General features: G+C 37.1%; 2 protein-coding genes and 1 pseudogene across 3 annotated transcripts; 1 reads left to right on the top strand and 2 right to left on the bottom strand.

Annotated features, from left to right (window-relative positions):
- Positions 1–2,365: 2,365 nt before the first annotated feature.
- Positions 2,366–7,528, top strand: LOC145605194 (adenylyltransferase and sulfurtransferase MOCS3-like). The gene is made up of 11 exons (XM_081661232.1): positions 2,366–2,634; positions 3,210–3,302; positions 3,457–3,512; positions 3,631–3,695; positions 3,801–3,875; positions 3,981–4,059; positions 4,476–4,514; positions 4,626–4,734; positions 5,147–5,265; positions 5,926–6,042; positions 6,931–7,528. Exons 1-11 carry the CDS (start codon positions 2,373–2,375, stop codon positions 7,312–7,314), a joined length of 1,398 nt encoding a protein of 465 aa, XP_081517358.1. The 5' UTR covers positions 2,366–2,372; the 3' UTR covers positions 7,315–7,528.
- Positions 7,529–7,777: 249 nt separating this feature from the next.
- LOC145605327 (aspartate carbamoyltransferase 1, chloroplastic-like) lies at positions 7,778–11,023 on the bottom strand (annotated as a pseudogene). Its single transcript, XR_014105044.1, has 5 exons — positions 10,380–11,023; positions 10,158–10,297; positions 8,564–8,738; positions 8,208–8,444; positions 7,778–8,036 (listed from the first exon to the last, which is right to left on the bottom strand). The product of XR_014105044.1 is annotated as an aspartate carbamoyltransferase 1, chloroplastic-like (transcript).
- Positions 11,024–15,294: 4,271 nt separating this feature from the next.
- LOC145603649 (GDP-L-galactose phosphorylase 1-like) lies at positions 15,295–18,786 on the bottom strand. The gene is made up of 7 exons (XM_081659598.1): positions 18,115–18,786; positions 17,257–17,378; positions 17,087–17,146; positions 16,728–16,970; positions 16,442–16,627; positions 16,097–16,345; positions 15,295–16,002 (listed from the first exon to the last, which is right to left on the bottom strand). The coding sequence occupies exons 1-7, from the start codon at positions 18,233–18,235 to the stop codon at positions 15,640–15,642; spliced, it is 1,344 nt and encodes a 447-aa protein (XP_081515724.1). The 5' UTR covers positions 18,236–18,786; the 3' UTR covers positions 15,295–15,639.

Genomic DNA, 18,786 nt, shown 5'->3' with positions numbered 1-18,786 from the left:
AACAATCAAACTTCGACCCGGATTTCTTCGCTTAAACCATTAATAAATTGCCCTTTAGCAATTTCTTCTGGAACACCCTCAATCGGAGCTAAAAGCTCGATAAAACGACGCCGATAATCCTCCACCAATCCTGTCTGCTGGTGCGCCAACCACTGCTCGTGAAGTGAGCCCGTCGCGGTGGTTCTGAAGCGGCGTAGGATCAATTGCTTCATAGCATCCCAAGTCAGCAAGGGACGGCGACGATGCTCCCATTGGTACCACAGCAGCGCGTCTCCATCAAGCGCTACCACCGCCGCCTCCACCTTATCTTCTTCAGCCAAGCGGTAAAAATGGAAGAAACGCTCCGCACGGAGGATCCACCCATCGGGGTTTGTACCATCAAACAGGGGTAAGTCGAGTTTCCTCAACTTCCAGTTTGCTCCACCTCCTTGAGCGCCACCGCCACCTTCACCGTACTCAAGGTGTTGTGCGGAAAACGGGTTATCCCAGGAGCCACCATTAGAAGGCCCTGTTTCCGACCTAGTAGAGGTGCGAACCTCAGCACGGATGGTGTTGATGTCGATTTTGAGAGCCGCTAGAGCAGCAGCAATCTCCTGAGCCACCTTCGCCGGAATCTCAACAAGCTCTTGCTCCATCAAGTCCATGCGTTGTGCATTGGTTAGGCGTGCCATTGCCGCTCCGATCGTCACTGCTCTGATACCAATTTGCTAGGAATTAGATCAGTAAAAACAGAGCAAGCAAGCAATTAGAGAGAAATGTTAGCCAAAACCGATAGATTGTATTGCAAGACAGAGAAACTTCAATACAACTCCTTTCTTTTGAGAGGAAAGGATGCTCTCCCAAGGAATGATTCCCACAATTGATTTCTAGATACATTCCCTCTACACAAACTCCCCTTAAATAGCTAAAAATAACTAACAATCAGAAATAACAAACTCATCACACAAAACAAGGACTATCAAACTAATTCTCATAATGACAGATTTGCCCTCCCTGTAACAACTTTTAGCTTCAGAATTCCAGCTCACTTTCTCTGCCAGACCCTTGCTTAAACTTCCTCCTTGCATATGTGAAACGTACCATAGGCTTAGGCTGATCTCTTGCACAATGATCCTCCTGTGATGTCAAAATCAGTGATTATATGTGAACAGCAGCAGCACACATGAATGAGTTGCAATTTTAGTCTTGTTAAAAGGGATATATTAAGAGCATGTGAATTAGTTTGTCTAAATGTATGTCCAATTAAGTTGTCATGTCAATAAATTTTTATCAAGCATCAAGCTCCTGCATATATGTCTACCAGTCTTACCTTCTTTGCAAATGTGGAGTGTATAGACTGTATACTGGTTGTTTAGTAGCTGAAATTTTTTTACAGTAAGTAAATGAATTAATATAAAAATTAAGATGGCAAAGATGGATTAATATAAAATTTTCTAACTCCATATTTTCAATTTAAATTTGTATCGTCTCTTCAATTTTATTAAAGGTGCATGCCATGTTATGTTACTATTCTAAGTTTCTAACAATTTCTTGCACCAGTTCAAACATCACAAAGCCAGTGTGCGGTTTCCAATTTCAAACTCACCTAATCATAAGTTCGAAAAGTCTAGAAATTCACACTTATAGTTAGATTATAGCAATCATAAAAACAAACTTTGAATCTTGTTTGAGAACAAAATTTCCAAATTAGTTTGATCCTTCTCTATTTGGTGATATATAAGTGTAATGACCCACTAAATTTCTATAATTCCAAAGTCCACATAAAATTGGGACGGAGTAATTTAGGGTCTTAGCCACTAAAGTTATTCTGTGTTGGCTTAGTTGATTCTTGATAATGGTTAAACTAAAAGTGGAAGTTTTGCGACAATAATAATGATAGGTAAAAGTGAAAAACCCCTATTTAAAGTAGCGGTTTCCCCATTTAATATGTAATAAACTAAACAAAACTTTTTTTTTAGGGAAAAATACAAAAGTTAGGTAAGTCTTCTCTCAAGACTGTACCCTAACTATAAATTTATAAAGCTTAGTTAAGCTACCGAAATTGGCAAGACTGTACCCTAATTAATCTAAAGATATAAAATTAGAAAACTTCGCATCTACATTAAGGTCAACGTTTATATAACCTGTAATTTAATAGTCTATAATTACAACATAATCTGCTGCACGATTAGCCTCTCGAATCTCGATACACAAGGCAAGAAAAAACAACTTACTAAAAAGTGTAAAACACTAAAACCCCTATTTCTTACCTTTTGACTGTTTTAGACTATAAACGCAAAAAGTCAAAATTGTAGGGTTTTTGACATTTTTATCACCTTCATTTCATCACACTCTCTCTCTCCTAAGTCCTACCTTCTTCGCTGCAGACAACAATGGAGTCACACAAAGATGAACCCAATATTAAATTACTTGACGAAATCGACGCTTTAAAAGCTCAAAAAAGCGACATTGAAGCTCGAATTTCAGCCCTAGAATCTCAGCTTCGAGATTCTTCGATTTCCAAACAATCCCCATGTAACGGTTCCTGCCCTTCAATCTCCACCGTCGATTCCAACCGCAACCGCCATGGATTACCGTCCGATGCTATTTACCGTTATAGTCGTCATCTTTTGCTCCCCTCTTTCGGCGTTCAAGGTTTCCCCTTTTCTTTTTAATTTATGATTCATTTTCATGATTTTTCTGATGTTTGTTGTTTTTTTCATTAATTTGTGTTTTTTTATGTAGTTTAATTTAGTGTTGATTTAATTTTGAGTGTCTATTACAAATTTAGTAGATATCTTTCATTATCTGGGTAATTTTATTAAAGTGTGGGGTTTTTTTTTTTTTTTTTTTATTTAAGTGTATTAATTCTTCAATTTCGGTTTGGAGTAGAATATTGCAAGGAAATTAATTTAATTGTTGCATTGTTGGATTTCAATGCTTAATATAGATTTTGGATCAAAATTGAGGCAAGGAATCGTATTTCGGGTTATTAAGTATTAAAATCATAGCATAGTATATGCTCACCATGTTTGTTAAATATTTACAAAGGGTCCATGTTGCTTTAGTGTGTTTATGGAGACTTTGTATGGCGTCTAATCATGTAAGAACTTGTTGAAATTGGTGTAAAGATTATTGTTTGATATAGCATTATTGGGCTGTTCTTTTGTTTATGCAAGATATCAAAAGGTTTAAGAGGTTTCTTTTGATTTACTGTTTGTTTTTTATAGGGCAGTTAAATCTATTGAAGTCGTCGGTGCTAGTTGTTGGAGCTGGAGGCTTGGGGTCACCAGCTCTTCTGTATCTTGCAGCTTGTGGAGTCGGTAAGACTTCATTTTATCTAGAGGGCAAATATTTGCACCTAGCAATCCGCATTCTATCCTAATTAATATACATTTGTCATTTATGTGATACGATTAAACTTACTGAAGAGACTGAACTTCATCAATTCTAAAATATTTTCTGGTTGTCTTTCAGGACGAATAGGTATTGTTGATCATGATGTAGTGGAGCTTAATAATATGCATAGGCAGGTGTGCTCCTTAAACTGTTCTGTTCTTGTCACGTTGTTACTTGCTTACTATTGTACTCCGTATTATAAATTTAAAATTTTCTAACTTGAATCTCCTTTTAATTTGGACTGGACGTTAGGTTATCCACACTGAGGCCTACATCGGCAAGTCCAAAGTAGAATCTGCTGCTGCTGCCTGTCGCTCGTGCGTAATTCTCTACTTGTATCCTTATGCCTTATTACCACCTTAAAAACTAAAATATAAAAAAAGCATTTTATTAATTAGGCTTGATGTTGATGTTTGTTTCAGGATCAACTCCACAATTGAGATTGTTGAATATAGGGAAGCATTACGAACATCAAATGCTTTGGAGATCTTTAGCAAGTACTTTTCCCAAATTCTTTTATACTCGTGTATTATTCTTCATTTAAGTAATTAACTGTCAACTTGTTTATGACTTGATAATTCTTCATTGATGGCATTTTGCAGGTATGATTTAATAATTGATGCCACAGACAATGTCCCAAGTCGCTACATGATAAATGATTGTTGTGTTGTGTTGAAAAAGGTAATGGGTTTTTTTAAAGCCCTGATAATTACTTGGAGTTACTTAATTGATGATTTATCAGGTATCTGATTTGTTAAAACCATTGTTTTAATAGAATATTATCAGGGAAGTATAATTTATTCTGTTTCTCTAAGAAAATAGATTATTTATATAGAAATTCAATAATCAGTTGACAACTTGCTGTGAGTAATAATGACAGTGTGAAGGTTTAAACTAATGTTATTAAGAAAAGGTAACAAATGTGATGGTTGGTACACCTAGTCATATTTTCTTTCTTGTGTGCTCACTGTGCAGTAGGATCATGTAGATTTTCAGTATCATTCACCATAGAATCATGTGTAATATGCATGTCATTTTGCCTCCTAGGTTATGCAAAATTAGTTCATTTCTCACATCTTTAAATTCTTATTCTGCAGCCTCTTGTATCAGGTGCTGCTCTAGGATTTGAAGGACAGGTATATCCTGTGTAATTGTCATATAGTTTTTTACTTATATTTTTGGCTTAAGATATTATGTTCTAGAATCTTAAGCTGGCTATGTATGAACTGATCAGAATGTATTCACAGCTTACCATTTACAACTACAAAGGTGGTCCGTGTTATAGATGCCTATTTCCAGCTCCACCACCCATGACAGCATGTCAAAGATGTTCGGACAGTGGTGTCCTTGGAGTAGGTGAGTTGCTGAATACGTAGTACTCACATATACTTATATAGCCTGCATATCATGCTTGTCTCAAACTCAATGGTTAACTTTTGTATGGTGCTTCTACAGCTTGTGGTTTTGGATTCCATTTGTAGTAATGTGGTTATAAAGCATTGAAACAGTGTGTAGAAGTTGAGTTTGAGGCAATGGTCCTGGCATTGCATACACTTAATATGTTATTTTAACTCACCAGAGTTACTGTCTGCATAATCAAGTTTGAGTCTTACTATTTTTGCTAGTTGCTGATTTTGATCTTGTATTTTAGAACTTGTTCAGCTCCCTAATTCAGTGTCTTGTGAATTACTTTTGCTTTTTATTTCATACTTCACCTTCTATTTTTGCATACACCTGCTTATTATTTTCTCTAACTTATGATTTGCAGTTCCTGGAGTCATTGGAACTTTACAAGCCCTAGAGGCTATAAAAATTGCTAGTGATGTTGGTGAGCCACTTTCAGGACGGATGCTTATATTTGATGCATTGTCTGGAAGGATTCGTGTGGTATGAGTCAAATTCCCATTTCTGATGTTGGGCCTTGTCAAACTATGCCTTTCCAATCTCCTTTTTAAATTGTGCCTCTTCTATGTTACAGTAGTTTCAATCAATCAATCAAAGCCTTAATCCCATAAGTGGGGTCGGCTACATGAACCAAAAGTGATTATTCCGTGTAGTCATCGACCTATTTGACAGTAGTTTAAATAGTAATATTATCATTACTATCTGTATTTTGTTTGATGTGTTTTAAGCTGGTGAGCAATATGGATAACTCTATAAATGTGCTATGTGCTCTGAAAAACCCACAAAATACTTTTTCTTTACATCAAAGCTCCTTGTTGAATTATGTGATGATCAATGGATCGGATAAGCAACTAAAAGTCTTATTGACTTGTGCCTGCACAGTCGGTCTTAGTGCTTTAATGTGAATCAAGAGAACAATGAGTGTTGGGCATTGCTGATATGTCCTTGTGGAGATAATTCGGTATTTGATTCAAGCTTTACTTCCTAAAGATTTTATCAATATCAACCTTCTTTTGAAACCTATTGAACTGAAAAAAGTACTATGTATTTATTTTCTACTTCTATTTTCTAAATTATCTTGGGTTTTGCTGACAACTCATTTGTGCATGCGGATTGCTAATGTTAAATTTTCTCATTGTTAAGGTCAAAATACGGGGACAGTCACCACAATGTGAAGCCTGTGGAGAAAAATCTGCATTCACCCCTGAACATTTTAGAGAATTTGACTACGAGAAGTTCACCCATTCTTCCCTGTCAACAGTAAGACTTTATTTTCTTTAGTTTTTCAAGCTTGACGTTCTCTGATGTTATTATCATTTATGACCCCCAATGCTGGTAATTATAGGATCATTTTTTTTTTTTAAAAGTGACATTATAGGAATTCCTGCGAGTGTACTCAGTGTAGTGTATACACAGTCAAATTCTACTGAATGAATTGGGTGTTCTGGTCTCATATTTCTCCTATTTAATCATATTGAAATATCGCTAGATATGATAGTGTTGTCCTATCTTCAACGGTTTTTTTTGGGGCTTTAAGAAAGATGCCTATGCTTTGACAAACGCATAAACCTGGATTCCCATGCAAGTCTGTTTTAGGGTATATGCTTTACTTTAAATTTTGCACCAAAACAAATGCTATACTTTAAAATGACTGCTTGGTGTATGATGATGATTTGTTATGTTCAGCAAAATCTTTCTAAAATTTAGTAGTCTCACAATAAAAGGTGGTAATATTCTTGGCAAGCTGAAGCATTATAAGTATTCCCCACAATAAAAGGTACTCTTGGCAAGCTGAAGCACTTTATATCAACACACCCTTCCTTTGTGAGCTGTGGCCATTAATTATTGTACATAGAGCTTTATTATGAATTTTGATGATAGAAGAACTGCCTAAGATTTTAGGAAGTTGGTTGTATGAATGGTTCATAGACTAGGTCGACTAACCCTAAATAATTTTTTCTAGGTCACAGAATTTAATGAAAGATACATTTAAATGAACTCCCGGCCTTCATGAATCATGATAGCTGAGGAATTATCTTGCAATGCATGAAACTCGACTACATGCTGTAATTTGTTCGTGTTTCTGTAACAATTCGTTTTAAATGTGTTTCAAAAGGCTGATTTCCTGTGTATCTGATCTGGGTGCAGGCTCCTCCCAAGTTGAACCTTGTACCTGCAGATTCAAGAATTAGCTGCAAGGAGTACAATGAGAAGGTTGTCAATGGAGAAGCACATATTTTGGTCGATGTTCGACCTGCTCATCATTTTGACATAATCTCACTTCCCAATTCTCTTAATCTCCCACTCTCAAGTTTGGAGTCCCGATTACCAGAAATCTCTGCCGCTTTGAAGGAAGAGGAAACACGTAAAGGTGTTTCCGGTGCTCATCTGTATACAGTTTGCAGAAGAGGCAATGATTCTCAGAGAGCTGTCCAATTACTACACAATCATGGCTTCACCTCAGCCAAGGACATTGTCGGGGGATTGACATCTTGGCAAAAAGAAGTTGATCCTAACTTCCCTGCCTACTAATAACATTTACACAAATTATAATCTTGTTTTTTTTTTTTTGACAAATTATAATCTTGTTATTCGCTCTTTAAATTAGAAAATTTTTTGGCTTGGTTTTAATCCTTGAAAATTTAATTTCCCCATTGCCTCTCTCAAGTTCACATTGTATGACTGATAAACTTCTATAGCTATGTTGAGCAACTAACACTACTGTAACAAATTACTAGTACTTCATGTTCTGATAATTTTTACAAGTCCATACAGCATACTATGAAGTATGAACAGTTGAATCTTTACTCGGGCCATGTTTCCAAAAACTTGATATTAATTGTTCTGAATTGATACCCAAAACTGGTTTAATTACGCTAGAAGATATTTGTATGAAATATGTATCTCCAAAACTGCCATCATTTAATTACGCTAGAAGACTGGCATCTTGAAGATCTTGCTGGTTTAGCGCAGGAGACGAAATTAACAAAAAATAAATAAATAAATAAATAAAACTTTCATAAGATGTCAAAACTTCTGATAACTTCAAACAGATCCTCAAAAAACACATCATAGAGCCCTCATCTTGCTCCTACTAAACCAACACTTAAAGTCCCTAGCAAATCACTAATTCTCTAATCTATTGGCTACCATCCAAGAAGTAAAAGCTTCAACAAAGCCATACGGATATAAAGACCATTCTTTGCTTGTCTGAAGTAGGCTGCCCTTGGATCGTCATCCACATCTACAGTTATCTGTAAAGGCCAAAATAAACCATCAAACAAGAGAAGCAATTGCTTGCCAATATATTCCCCCTAAACGTGGAAAATAGGGAATGAGAAGAGGGGCATAGATTAATGATCTGATGTGGAAGGAAGGGCCACAGTACATGCATTGCTTTCATTAGTAAGGGTTCGGAAAAATACCTCATCGAGACGTGGAAGAGGGTGCATGACTACAGCATGCTTCTGCATCACATTCAACACATTTTTATTAACTATGTATTTCCCTCTTGCTTCTTCATAAAGATCAATCCTTTCCCCAAAACGCTCTCGCTGAATACGAGTCTGATAAACTACATCACATTTAGAAGCTACTTCCATCAAGTCAGCACTTTCTTCCCATTGAATGTTCTTTGAGGTCAGATACTCCTTAATATCATCCTGAAGTTGCAATATTGCAATTTAGTATTCTAGAATTACTGCACTCTAAATTTCCATATTTGATTATTTTTTCAGCAAGATACATTAAATGACCCATAAAATATTCACCATAGCCATACCTTCATTTTCACCACATCTGGTGCCACAAAAGTATATTTTTACATCATTATACTTGGCAAGCAAATATGCCAGAGAACGAACAGTCCTTCCATAAGCAAGATCACCAACCAATGCAACACTAATGCCATCTAGCTTTCCTACCTCTCTTTGAATGGTGTACACATCTAAAAGAGCCTACATACACATAAAAGAGGATATCAGGATTAACAACAATAATGCTTGCGACATATAACATCAGAATCAATATAGGCCACATCTTTGTATTTACTAAATTACGATCATCATACAATTCTACTTTTTTGTTGATTATGTAAGGTGAAGGGCCAACCCAAGATGGTTGGGGATGGGGAGATAAAGATGACATGATGGAATTTATTTCAGTCCCCAAGCCAGGAAACCAGAAAAGTTGGGGAAACTACTCTGACTTTTTTTACTTACTAAACAGTTCATGGGATGTTTATACAGTGTATAAAAAGACAGGATATTGCAAAAGGAAACAGACGAGCCTGACTTCTTCCTAAGCAAAATATGTCAAAATAAATATAAACCTTTCTTCTTCTATTATTTTTAAACTTTTTTTTTTTTTTTTTGACGGGTCTTCTTCTATTATATCAGTGAGGGCAATATGATCAAGAATTGATAACAAATGAATTAATGTGAGGATTCCCAAATGAGCAGTGGCTTGCACAGATTAAGTAATTTTGTGAAGTATCATCATCAAAGATCACAGAGCATGACTGAAATATACATTATCCATTTATCAATAAAAAAAGTTGAACTATTACAATAAAAATGTCATACTTTGGGGGTGTTAAGTTAGGAGCCGTTTGGAGCAAAAAGAGATGTTTGACCAAAGCTCTTTGGGGTGTATGGTTAGGAGCTCAGATGAAGAGCTTTTTGAAAGAGCTTTTAACTTTTTGTTGTTTTATACAACTACTCTTAAACAGCCAATAACTAATAGTTATATACCAAACACTTGTACACAAACAGCTAATTACAATCAGTTAGTCAACAGAGCTAATACAAACAACTAACGGCAACTAATAGCTATATACCAAACACTTATACACAAACAGCTAATTACAATCAGTTAGTCAACAGAGCTAATACAAACAGCTAACGGCTGGTCAAAGCAACAAACAGCTAATTGCCAAACAGGGCCTTTGTGCGATCTATGATGAAAAGACTTTGTCACACAGGTGCACAAACACACCCTCAAACACACCAACACAAACGCATAGCTCAGACACCAGTATGCTGGTAATATAGTTCAGCAATTAGCTCTCATCACTAAATAACCAAAACTAAAGCCATAACAATAAGGTTATATTTCTGTCTCACTACATACCATAGGAATCATGGCTAGCCCAAAGGATGTATTTCCTTTAAACTATGACCTAAAAACATCCTCTTATAGATTAAAATATCCAATGTTAACATTTTATTAGCACCTCAATAATGTAGGGTCCAAGATAATTTTATCAGCTAACATCATTAGCCTCCAAAACATGTTATTAAATGAGCAGCAACATCATCGAAAATTAAAGTCATTACTGATTAAAAGGTTACAATCAAGATAAAATAAGACTCAACCTGAGTTGGATGCTGCCCTGGACCATCTCCTGCATTTATGATGGGAATTCCCGCGGTTGTAGCTGCCCTTCTAGCAGCACCGCTTTCAAAGTGCCTCATCACAATGATATCCGCATATCCTTCAACTGTTCTAATAGTATCTGCATAAGAAAGCAACACATTACAACCAAAACACATCAGAGGACTGCCAATAACAATCACGTAGAAACAAGTAAGACCTACCCTCTAGTGTCTCTCCTTTGGCAGCTGATGAAAACTCTCTAGCATTCTCAGTTGTCAAAACTTCACCACCTAACCGTTTCATAGCAGATTCAAACGAAAGCCTGGTTCTAGTAGAAGGCTCATAAAACAAAGTAGCCATTAAGTATCCCTTCAAAATCTGGCTCCCAGGTGTATTTTTCTCCACCTTTTCCATCTCCCGCGCCACTTCAAAAATCGCACTAAGAGTCTCTCTATCAAACTGCTGAGCATCAAGCACATCATCAAGTTGAAATTTCTGACCTACTGGGAATAAATTTGTATTCCTAACATCAACTACATGGCAAAGAACTCCAAGCCTCATCGAAACTTCCCCATTCGACTCCCATTTTAAAGGCCTTGCCCCGAACGAGCCCCTCAACGGGGTGAAGTCAGCAGATGAGCAATTTGGCATGCAATTAACCACCCTTTTCCCGAATAAATCCGGACCGCCGCTCATAATAATCTTTTGAGATTTACTCACATTACAAACACCTACCGCCCCGTTCGATGCACACATGCTCAATGAGGATGAAGAGGCCATTGCAATTATGAAAACTACCTAAATATTATGCTAAAACCCCTGAAAAATGCACAAAACAAGTTGCCATATCATGAAATGCACAAACTAGTAAAGATAAATTCTTGCAACAATTACCCACAAAAGCAGGAGAAATTAAACAAATTATATTAAGCAATTAACCACAAAAGCAGAAGAAATTAAACAAATCCTAATTGAGAAATAATACTCACAAACGCACAAATTTTATTCCAAAATTAAAAATCATATAGAACCTTAAATTGTTCTAGCTACGTACGTAATTCAAATTACAGATTCAAAGATACACAAGTAACAACTCCAAAAATAAATAAAAACCCACCAAAATTATAGCCAGAAATAATTCAAAAAAGATACGGAGTAGTATAATTTTAAAAAAAAAATAAAAAAAACAAAAGATAGAGATAAAAAGCATTGAGATACCTGAAAGGCCGAAGAAAACGGTGTCGCTTTGGTGGAAGAACAGTGAGATACAGAGGAAGATGAGAGTGTGAGGGATGACTGACCAGAGTATGGGAGTGTTTTGAGCCTGTGACTGACTGACCGTGTGAGTGAACGGTGAATAGGGATTTTGGGTGTCTTTTTTGGGTTTTTGGTACTCTTTTTTTTTTATTCTTCCTAGTGGGATTGGTCGATCTTGTATGTTGCGCTTGCGTGCCTAGAGTCGGCTAGGCTCGGTCCATGACAATTTGACACAGATTATTAATACGGAACCTTATATGTCGTGGTTGCGTTCCTAGAGTCGACTAGGCTCAATTTATGACAGTATGACACAGCTCGCTCAGCTCGCTAATAAGGCAACGATCGTGTCATATGACAATATTTTAAAGGCTTGGCTAGACGCCTAAACACAATATGAGTATGGTGTTTTATTGCATCCATGCTTTTCTAGTGTATATGTTAAGTTTCATTTTATCTTGAGGTGTTTTGATATGTTAGCGTGTAATGAGCTGTGTTTTTCCAACAGAAATGTGGTCCCGGGCTCCCGGCATGCATATTAACGCGTCATGTTGTGCTTTTTTCATGATGGGTTGTGCGTTCCTAACCTGACACAATATCCTTTGTAATATGATGTTTTATTGGTGTGATAGTATTAAACTATTATGTAGACAAGGTTACTCTCACATAAGTCACAAGGTTTTGAAATCTAGAACCAAATTTTCATTAAACATGACCAAATTTTTATTAATAAATTTGTGTCCATTATATCCTATTGTAGTTTGTAGTACATTGTTCTTTCACTTTGTGCGCCGTAATAATATCAATTAATTATTTATATCCCCTAATTTTAATGTTTGTAATTATAGTTTATCAAAAGTCAGGGCTCGAATTAATAAAGAACGTTTTGTGAATGATGTTCACAACGAATAACAAACATGAGAGAAAGATTATGTGCAAGACTACAAGCAACATTACCTAAAGACGAATCATGTATTACCAATTTTACAGCTTTTATTATTTGGAAAAAATGAAAATTACCTTCTAAGTAAAAGATTTTAATAAAGAGAGACCAACATAATATAAATCCATATAAATTTATATATTATTTAATAAAAGGTTAAAGCCGGTTACAATTTTAATTGCATCATTCAAAATCTTGTGAATAGTTGTAAATAATCAACTATTGCACTAAATCAAATCAAATAGCTCCAACTATGAGCTATGACCATGAAACAAACACTAATAACTTAAATAAATATAAGAAACATGACTACTACCAATCCAAGATATTAATACTTGAAATGACTATCCAAAAGAATTAGAAGTTGAAAATTTTAAATGAACATGCAAATGGAATAGTCTTAGCTTGCATGCTTAAAACAAATGAACCATGCATGTTAATGCCTTCATTCTTTTTTGGAATTTTGGGGACTATTTTGAGAGCCAGTAGATCCAGGAGGCCCAGGGAAAGGAAAGGGAAAAGGCGGTCCGGGCAGCATCGGAGGAAATGGGATAGGAGGATAGGGTTGTGCATAACCACACAATCCATACCCACAAGGCCTTCCGAATCCACACCTTTTCCCACATCCACCACAATTAAATGGATCAAGGTTGGTATTCATGCACAATCCATTACAACATTGCCATGTAAATGGACATCTTATGCCACAAAAACCACAATTTAGAGGATCGGACATGATATCAATGCATCGATTCATACAGCATAATCTTCGTGGGGGGAATTGAGTTCCTGAACAAATCCACGGCCTACTCCAACACCCTTGTTGTTGAGCTCTTGGGTTTATGGCTCTTTTAAGCCATGGTGATGTGGTGTTAGCCTTGGTTACATTAAATCGCGCTTCTTCAAAGTTGTGTTTTGCACCCACTTCTACAATTAGAGATAATAGTGCTAAGAAATAAAAAGTATAGGCTAAATTTTTCATTTTGAGATGCATTATATCATTTGTTACCAACTAAAAAGTCTGCTTTGTAACGAGTTATATAGGGGATTTTAGGGAACAAAGTTACGGGGTGTACATTCATGCTTTTCTTACATAGATTGATTATTACCTGGTTCTCATGGAAATTAAGTGAGTTAATTGAAAGAACCTTCTTGCTTTATTAACTAGTTAAGGTATTAAGTTGGGTAGTCTTTGGCTTTTTAAACCCAAAATAACGGATTAGAGCACATGTAAAGGCATAAAGGAGCTGTATTCTTGTATCCTTGCACACAATTTGTTAGGGTGTAAACATGGAAAGGCTTTTGGTCGGCTATTTGATATGGAGTTTAAGAGCATAAGTGTATGAATTTGTTGCTCACAAGTCACAAATAGAACCCACACATTTCCTTAATAGAAAATTCAGTTTAAATATCAGTTATAATAGTCATAAATAATGTCTAAAAAGAAACACATTTCACATCCTCTAGCATAAATGCTAAATACCGCCGTCCAAATTTATCGCCACCGCCATCATTTCGAGCAAACTGACAATTTTGCCCTTATTAAACCCAAACCCATTTTTCAGCCTTATTTTTTTTCTCTATTCTCAAACACCAACCACTCACCTTTCTTACCATACAACCACCACATATTTGAGAATTACCGGGAAGCAATTGGCGGCAGTGCTCAAGCAGCGGTGGCGACTTCGACGACGGAATGGGTGGAAAGGAGGTAAGTAGTTTCCAGTTTGATTTTTATTTATTTATTTATTTATTTTTATTATGTAGTAGGTAGCGGTAACCGAAGGTGAAAACCGGTTACCAGCCACCATATTTAAAATTTTTTTTTTTTGAAGAAAACTAATCAATATACAAAGAAAAAAATGCATTTCGATCCCGTCCTAGTTCTCAATCATTTCGTGGCACCAGGCGTGGGGCACAGAGGTAGCCCGGCAAAGGACGAGCTATGACCTTCAGTCCCAAGGATTTATACCATTGATTAGCAGGTCTCCTAGGATTCGTCTTGAATAAGTAAGGGGCCTTTAGTCTTTTGATTAGAGTAGAGGTTTCAGCAAGCAGAACCTACCATAGTCGCGAGTTTGTTTATAGTCGCGACTGTATTTTTTAATTGGGCTCCAGTAACCGGTTTTGGCCTCCGGTTACCATGGACGGTAACCGGATTTGACCTTCGGTTGACCGTGGTAACCGGATTTGACCTCCGGTTGATCGTGGTGACCGGAGCCCAAATCCGGTTACTATGGACGGTAACCGGATTTGACCTCCGGTTGACCGTGGTAACCGGATTTGACCTCCGATTGACCGTGGTGACCGGAGCCCAAATCCGGTTACCGTCCACGATAGCCGGAGGTCAAATCCGGTTACCGTGGAACTGCGGTTGACCCTCGATTCTTTTTCCGTCGAGCCACCTCGATCACCATCCATTTCTTGTCGACTTTCGTTGTCGTTGTAGCTGTCCGGTGTAGAAGGTGGTGGTTGACACGGTTTTGGTTGATGGGCTAATGTTAGAGAATGAAATGGAAAAAAAAAAAAAAGTTAATAAGGGCAAAATCGTCAGTTTGCTTGAAATGATGGCGGTAGCGATAAATTTAGACGGCGGTATTTAACGCCCCCTTTGTTTTCTAATTGAAGTTCTCATCTTTATTATTTATGTATGTCATAAACATTTTTAACCATCAATACCTTTGATTTTGAATTAAAACATATTATAAAACAAGACTCCAAATGACTATAATTTTTCTACTGTATTATATTAGGAGAAATTTAGAAGTTTTTAAAGGTAATTAGAGTACTTGATAAACATGTCTGAACAGTGACACATATAAGTCTATAAGATACTTTTAAAACATCATCTTGTTTGGATTTTTAGACTGAACATATGATTTTAAGGCATGGTTCAGCTCAAACAACTGCAATGAACCAATACACTACACAATAAGCCAATTAATTACTTAACAGTAGCTATTTGATGAAATCCAAATAACAGCGTCTTACAAGCGCCAAATTGCTCAGGGCAAGCGCACTTATATTACATCCCTCCTGAGGCAGATTGCCTGTTCAACATCATTCCTGAGGCATGTTGCCAACAGGCAACAAATAGGTTCCAATTTTCAAATTCTCTAGTTTCCTAGTTTTTTTTTTACTTTTATGAGTTAATTACTTACATTACTCATACCAATTTGTCAGCAGCAAAACATGCGACTCATTGATATATATAAAGCTTAAACAGATGATGCAAACTCAGATTGCATCATTTAGGGAAGCAAATTATAAGCTGAAGAGCCATATTACTGTCGGACCAAACACTCATGGTTCCCGGACACCATAGGAGAAGCAGCTGGGTTGATGGAATCCGCTTCTCTAGAAGCATGGGGAGATATAAGCTCAGCCTCCTTGAGAAGCATGTCTGACCCATTTTCAACAACAGGACAAGCAATGGCTTCAAATATCATGGCTTTCACTTCTTCGAACCTAGCTTCTGACAGAGACACCTCAGCCAGAAGCCTCCAAGCATTACCCTCAGACGCCTCATCATAGTCCTTTCTCCTCTTTAACACAATATGCCCACTGATCTCCCAGACCGCTGGGTTGACTTGGGTGTCAAGGAGCTCGGGACTAACCTCCCCTAAGGCCTGTTTCTCAGCATAGCACTGAATCCAAAAACAAGAGATATAAGTAAATAACTAAAGAAATGACAAGGATAAGAATTCAAGGGAGAGGTAAAAAGGGATTTATTTATAGCACCTGTGGGAGGATAAAAATCCGTCTTCCAGAATCAGCAATAAGAACATTGTAAGGGATGTTAGTGTCTTGCAGAAAAATGCAGCAGTCTGAGACCTCCTTGGCTAAATCTTGGAGAGAATTCCCGCCTTCAAAGACAAGACCCCTTACTGGATATTTCAGGAGCTCAAATATCTTGACCCCATTACTGGTGGTGGTGATTTTCTTGGTAGGAGCCTTCTCAATGGGAAATGGGCTAGCCAGGTAATAAGCCTGTTTTCCGGAAAACATACAGTTAATCTTTAAGAAACACTATCCATGGAAGGTATAATAAAATTAAAGAAAACCAAAAGGGCCCTGAGAGAATACCTGGAAATGGAGATGGTTAATGGTAGCAAATGCACCCAAGCTATTGTATCCGAGACGGAAGTAAGGACTCCCAGCTTCAACAGCCATGTTCAGAGCAAGCAAGAAACTCTCACAATCAATCCTTTGAGGTAGGCACTCGAAAATTCGAGGAATCAGGAGCACGTGTCCATATTCGATAGGACTGACCTGTTTATCAAAATAACATAATACATCAAATGATTAATAAATATTTGCAACATCACAAATAACATAATTCTTAACACTGGATAATAGTGGAAAAATTTACATTAATGGCAACAAAGCTTGGTGAATTCTCGACAGCGATTGGAGCAGCAGGGATGAAGTAAGCTTCACCGTCTTCACTTGCTTCAAACTGGAAGAGCACCTCTTCCTGCCCAACTTTCGTGAAGTTGAATTTGCTACCATCAAAGGGTTGAAGAACCTTATCCACTTGGAATTCAGTCGGCCGTTTCTTCAGGTGACGGCCCTCATTAAGTTGGGCAACAAATCCATAATCACCAGGAATCACCTGTTGTTAATCCATGAAGATGAATCAGTATTGCAAACCACAAAAATTAACTCCAAACCAATAAATAGAACAGAGATAAAAGATGATAATATAGAACATGAAAAGCTATATCAGACCTTGGTTTCACAAGCAGTAACATCATAGCGGAATAGGCCCCTCTCGAAGCGGTCCTCCCACTATCATAGCAAATTAAGAATAACATTAATACAGTGCATAGTACAAAACTAATGTCTAAACAATATAAGAATCAGGTTTGTATATCTGTTTAACTCGAAATATCAATTACCTCTCCGAGCAAGAGTGAGTCGAGGAAGGCAACAGGAGACTCTCTAGCCTCATCAACAACCAAATCCTTATCAGTTCCAATCTTATTGACCCTCTTGTAAGCGTACAGCGGCAGTTTTGCACCTATTGATAAGTCCAGGAACCAATCAACAAAGATCAATCACAGTAATGTGTAGATGTGCCCTCAACCAAAACTACATGCAACACCTTTAACATAACAAGCACCTAGCAATCAGTGTACAAAACTTAAATCCAGAAAAAGTAGTCCTGTTAAGGGGCTAACACAATCACCCCTAGGTGTTGTTATCTGAAACATTCTCAACAATTCTCCAAGACATCCACTTATAAATCATTCAAGAACAACAAATTGCAACGACGACCCCATGCAAACCATATCTAAGCTCAGCCAACAATTCCTTCACTATATTGACAAAAATCTAATTGATTACAATATATTCCCGTCTCACACATAACATAAGGTTTCAAGCGATACCCAACTGACCCTAAGCTTTGAGGATAATCTCAACATCCATCAAATAAGCAAGAGATACCCCTCCCTCCCAAATTCGCCATTGACAAACATTCAAAAGATTTCACCAAACATTCAATTAAATATCAAATCAAATTCCCACAAATTTCAGGACAAAAATCCAATTAAATACAATCCAATACCAATAGCACAACATGCATTCATTAATAACCACACATTTCACATTTCAGGACAAAACCCCAATTATATACAATCCATCAATTACAAATAGCACAACATGCATTCAAAAAATTAAAATCAAACATTTTCACAAAAAAAGACCATATATAAATTAATAACAAGAATTCAAAGAGGAATTTCATCGAATACCTTGTATGCAACACTCTTTGAGACAATTCCGGCCACACCCACCAACAATCCGAGCAGACCCATCTCCCTCCTCCTTCTGATAATTCGAAACAATCGTCGGAACCCTCTTAATCCTCAACATTTTTTCTTTTTCTTCTTCTTCCCCAGAAAAAATTCAAAAAATCAAACTTTCTTCTATACAACTACTCCAACTACTTGTATATATATAAAAACTACAACTACGAAGCTCAGAAACAACCGCCTCCAGCAAGAAAGAGAAGATCGGAAGGGCTGCCGCCTTCGGAAGGCAAGGCGCCGCGTCCGCCGTGCAACGATGGGCTACCTCGATCAATCAAAAGACAATTACAACCCTTCTTACGTCGCACATCACGGGCGTGCAAAGGCCGAATTTTTCTTTGTATAGCCGTGTTTGCAATCAAAATCTCTGTCCTTGGGTTCTAACCCCAGCAAATTCCTTCATCAAAATCAAAAATCAGCAAAAATTGGAACTGGGTATTTTCTGGGTATTGATAATTTGGGTGGGAATTGGATGAATTTGAGGAGAGAGAAAGGATTAGGAAGGCGGAGTTAAATAGAGAGAAGGGTGAGTGAAGAAGAGAGGATTGAGAAAGGGGGAAAATGGTGGAATTGTGGTTGTGGTTGTGATTCGTAGAAACGTAGATGAAATTTAGG

The sequence above is a fragment of the Chenopodium album genome, chromosome 22, assembly GCF_948465745.1.
Source record: "Chenopodium album chromosome 22, dcCheAlbu1.1, whole genome shotgun sequence".
Classification (NCBI taxonomy): Eukaryota; Viridiplantae; Streptophyta; class Magnoliopsida; order Caryophyllales; family Amaranthaceae; genus Chenopodium; species Chenopodium album.
The sequence above is the reverse complement of the archived record's forward strand: the minus strand, read 5'-3'. Positions and strand labels throughout refer to the sequence as shown.

Bases quoted from the DNA above. Each gene is read 5' to 3' on its own strand.
- LOC145605194 (XM_081661232.1), top strand. From the start codon at position 2,373: ATGGAGTCACACAAAGATGAACCCAATATTAAATTACTTGACGAAATC. The intron at 3,696-3,800 runs GTGCGTAATTCT...TGTTTGTTTCAG, and splicing joins GCTGCTGCTGCCTGTCGCTC to GATCAACTCCACAATTGAGA. The intron at 4,515-4,625 runs GTATATCCTGTG...ATGTATTCACAG, and splicing joins CTCTAGGATTTGAAGGACAG to CTTACCATTTACAACTACAA.
- LOC145603649 (XM_081659598.1), bottom strand. From the start codon at position 18,235: ATGTTGAGGATTAAGAGGGTTCCGACGATTGTTTCGAATTATCAGAAG. The intron at 17,379-18,114 runs GTATTCGATGAA...ACTTATCAATAG, and splicing joins CAAAGAGTGTTGCATACAAG to GTGCAAAACTGCCGCTGTAC. The intron at 16,346-16,441 runs GTATTCTCTCAG...TCCGGAAAACAG, and splicing joins TTAACCATCTCCATTTCCAG to GCTTATTACCTGGCTAGCCC.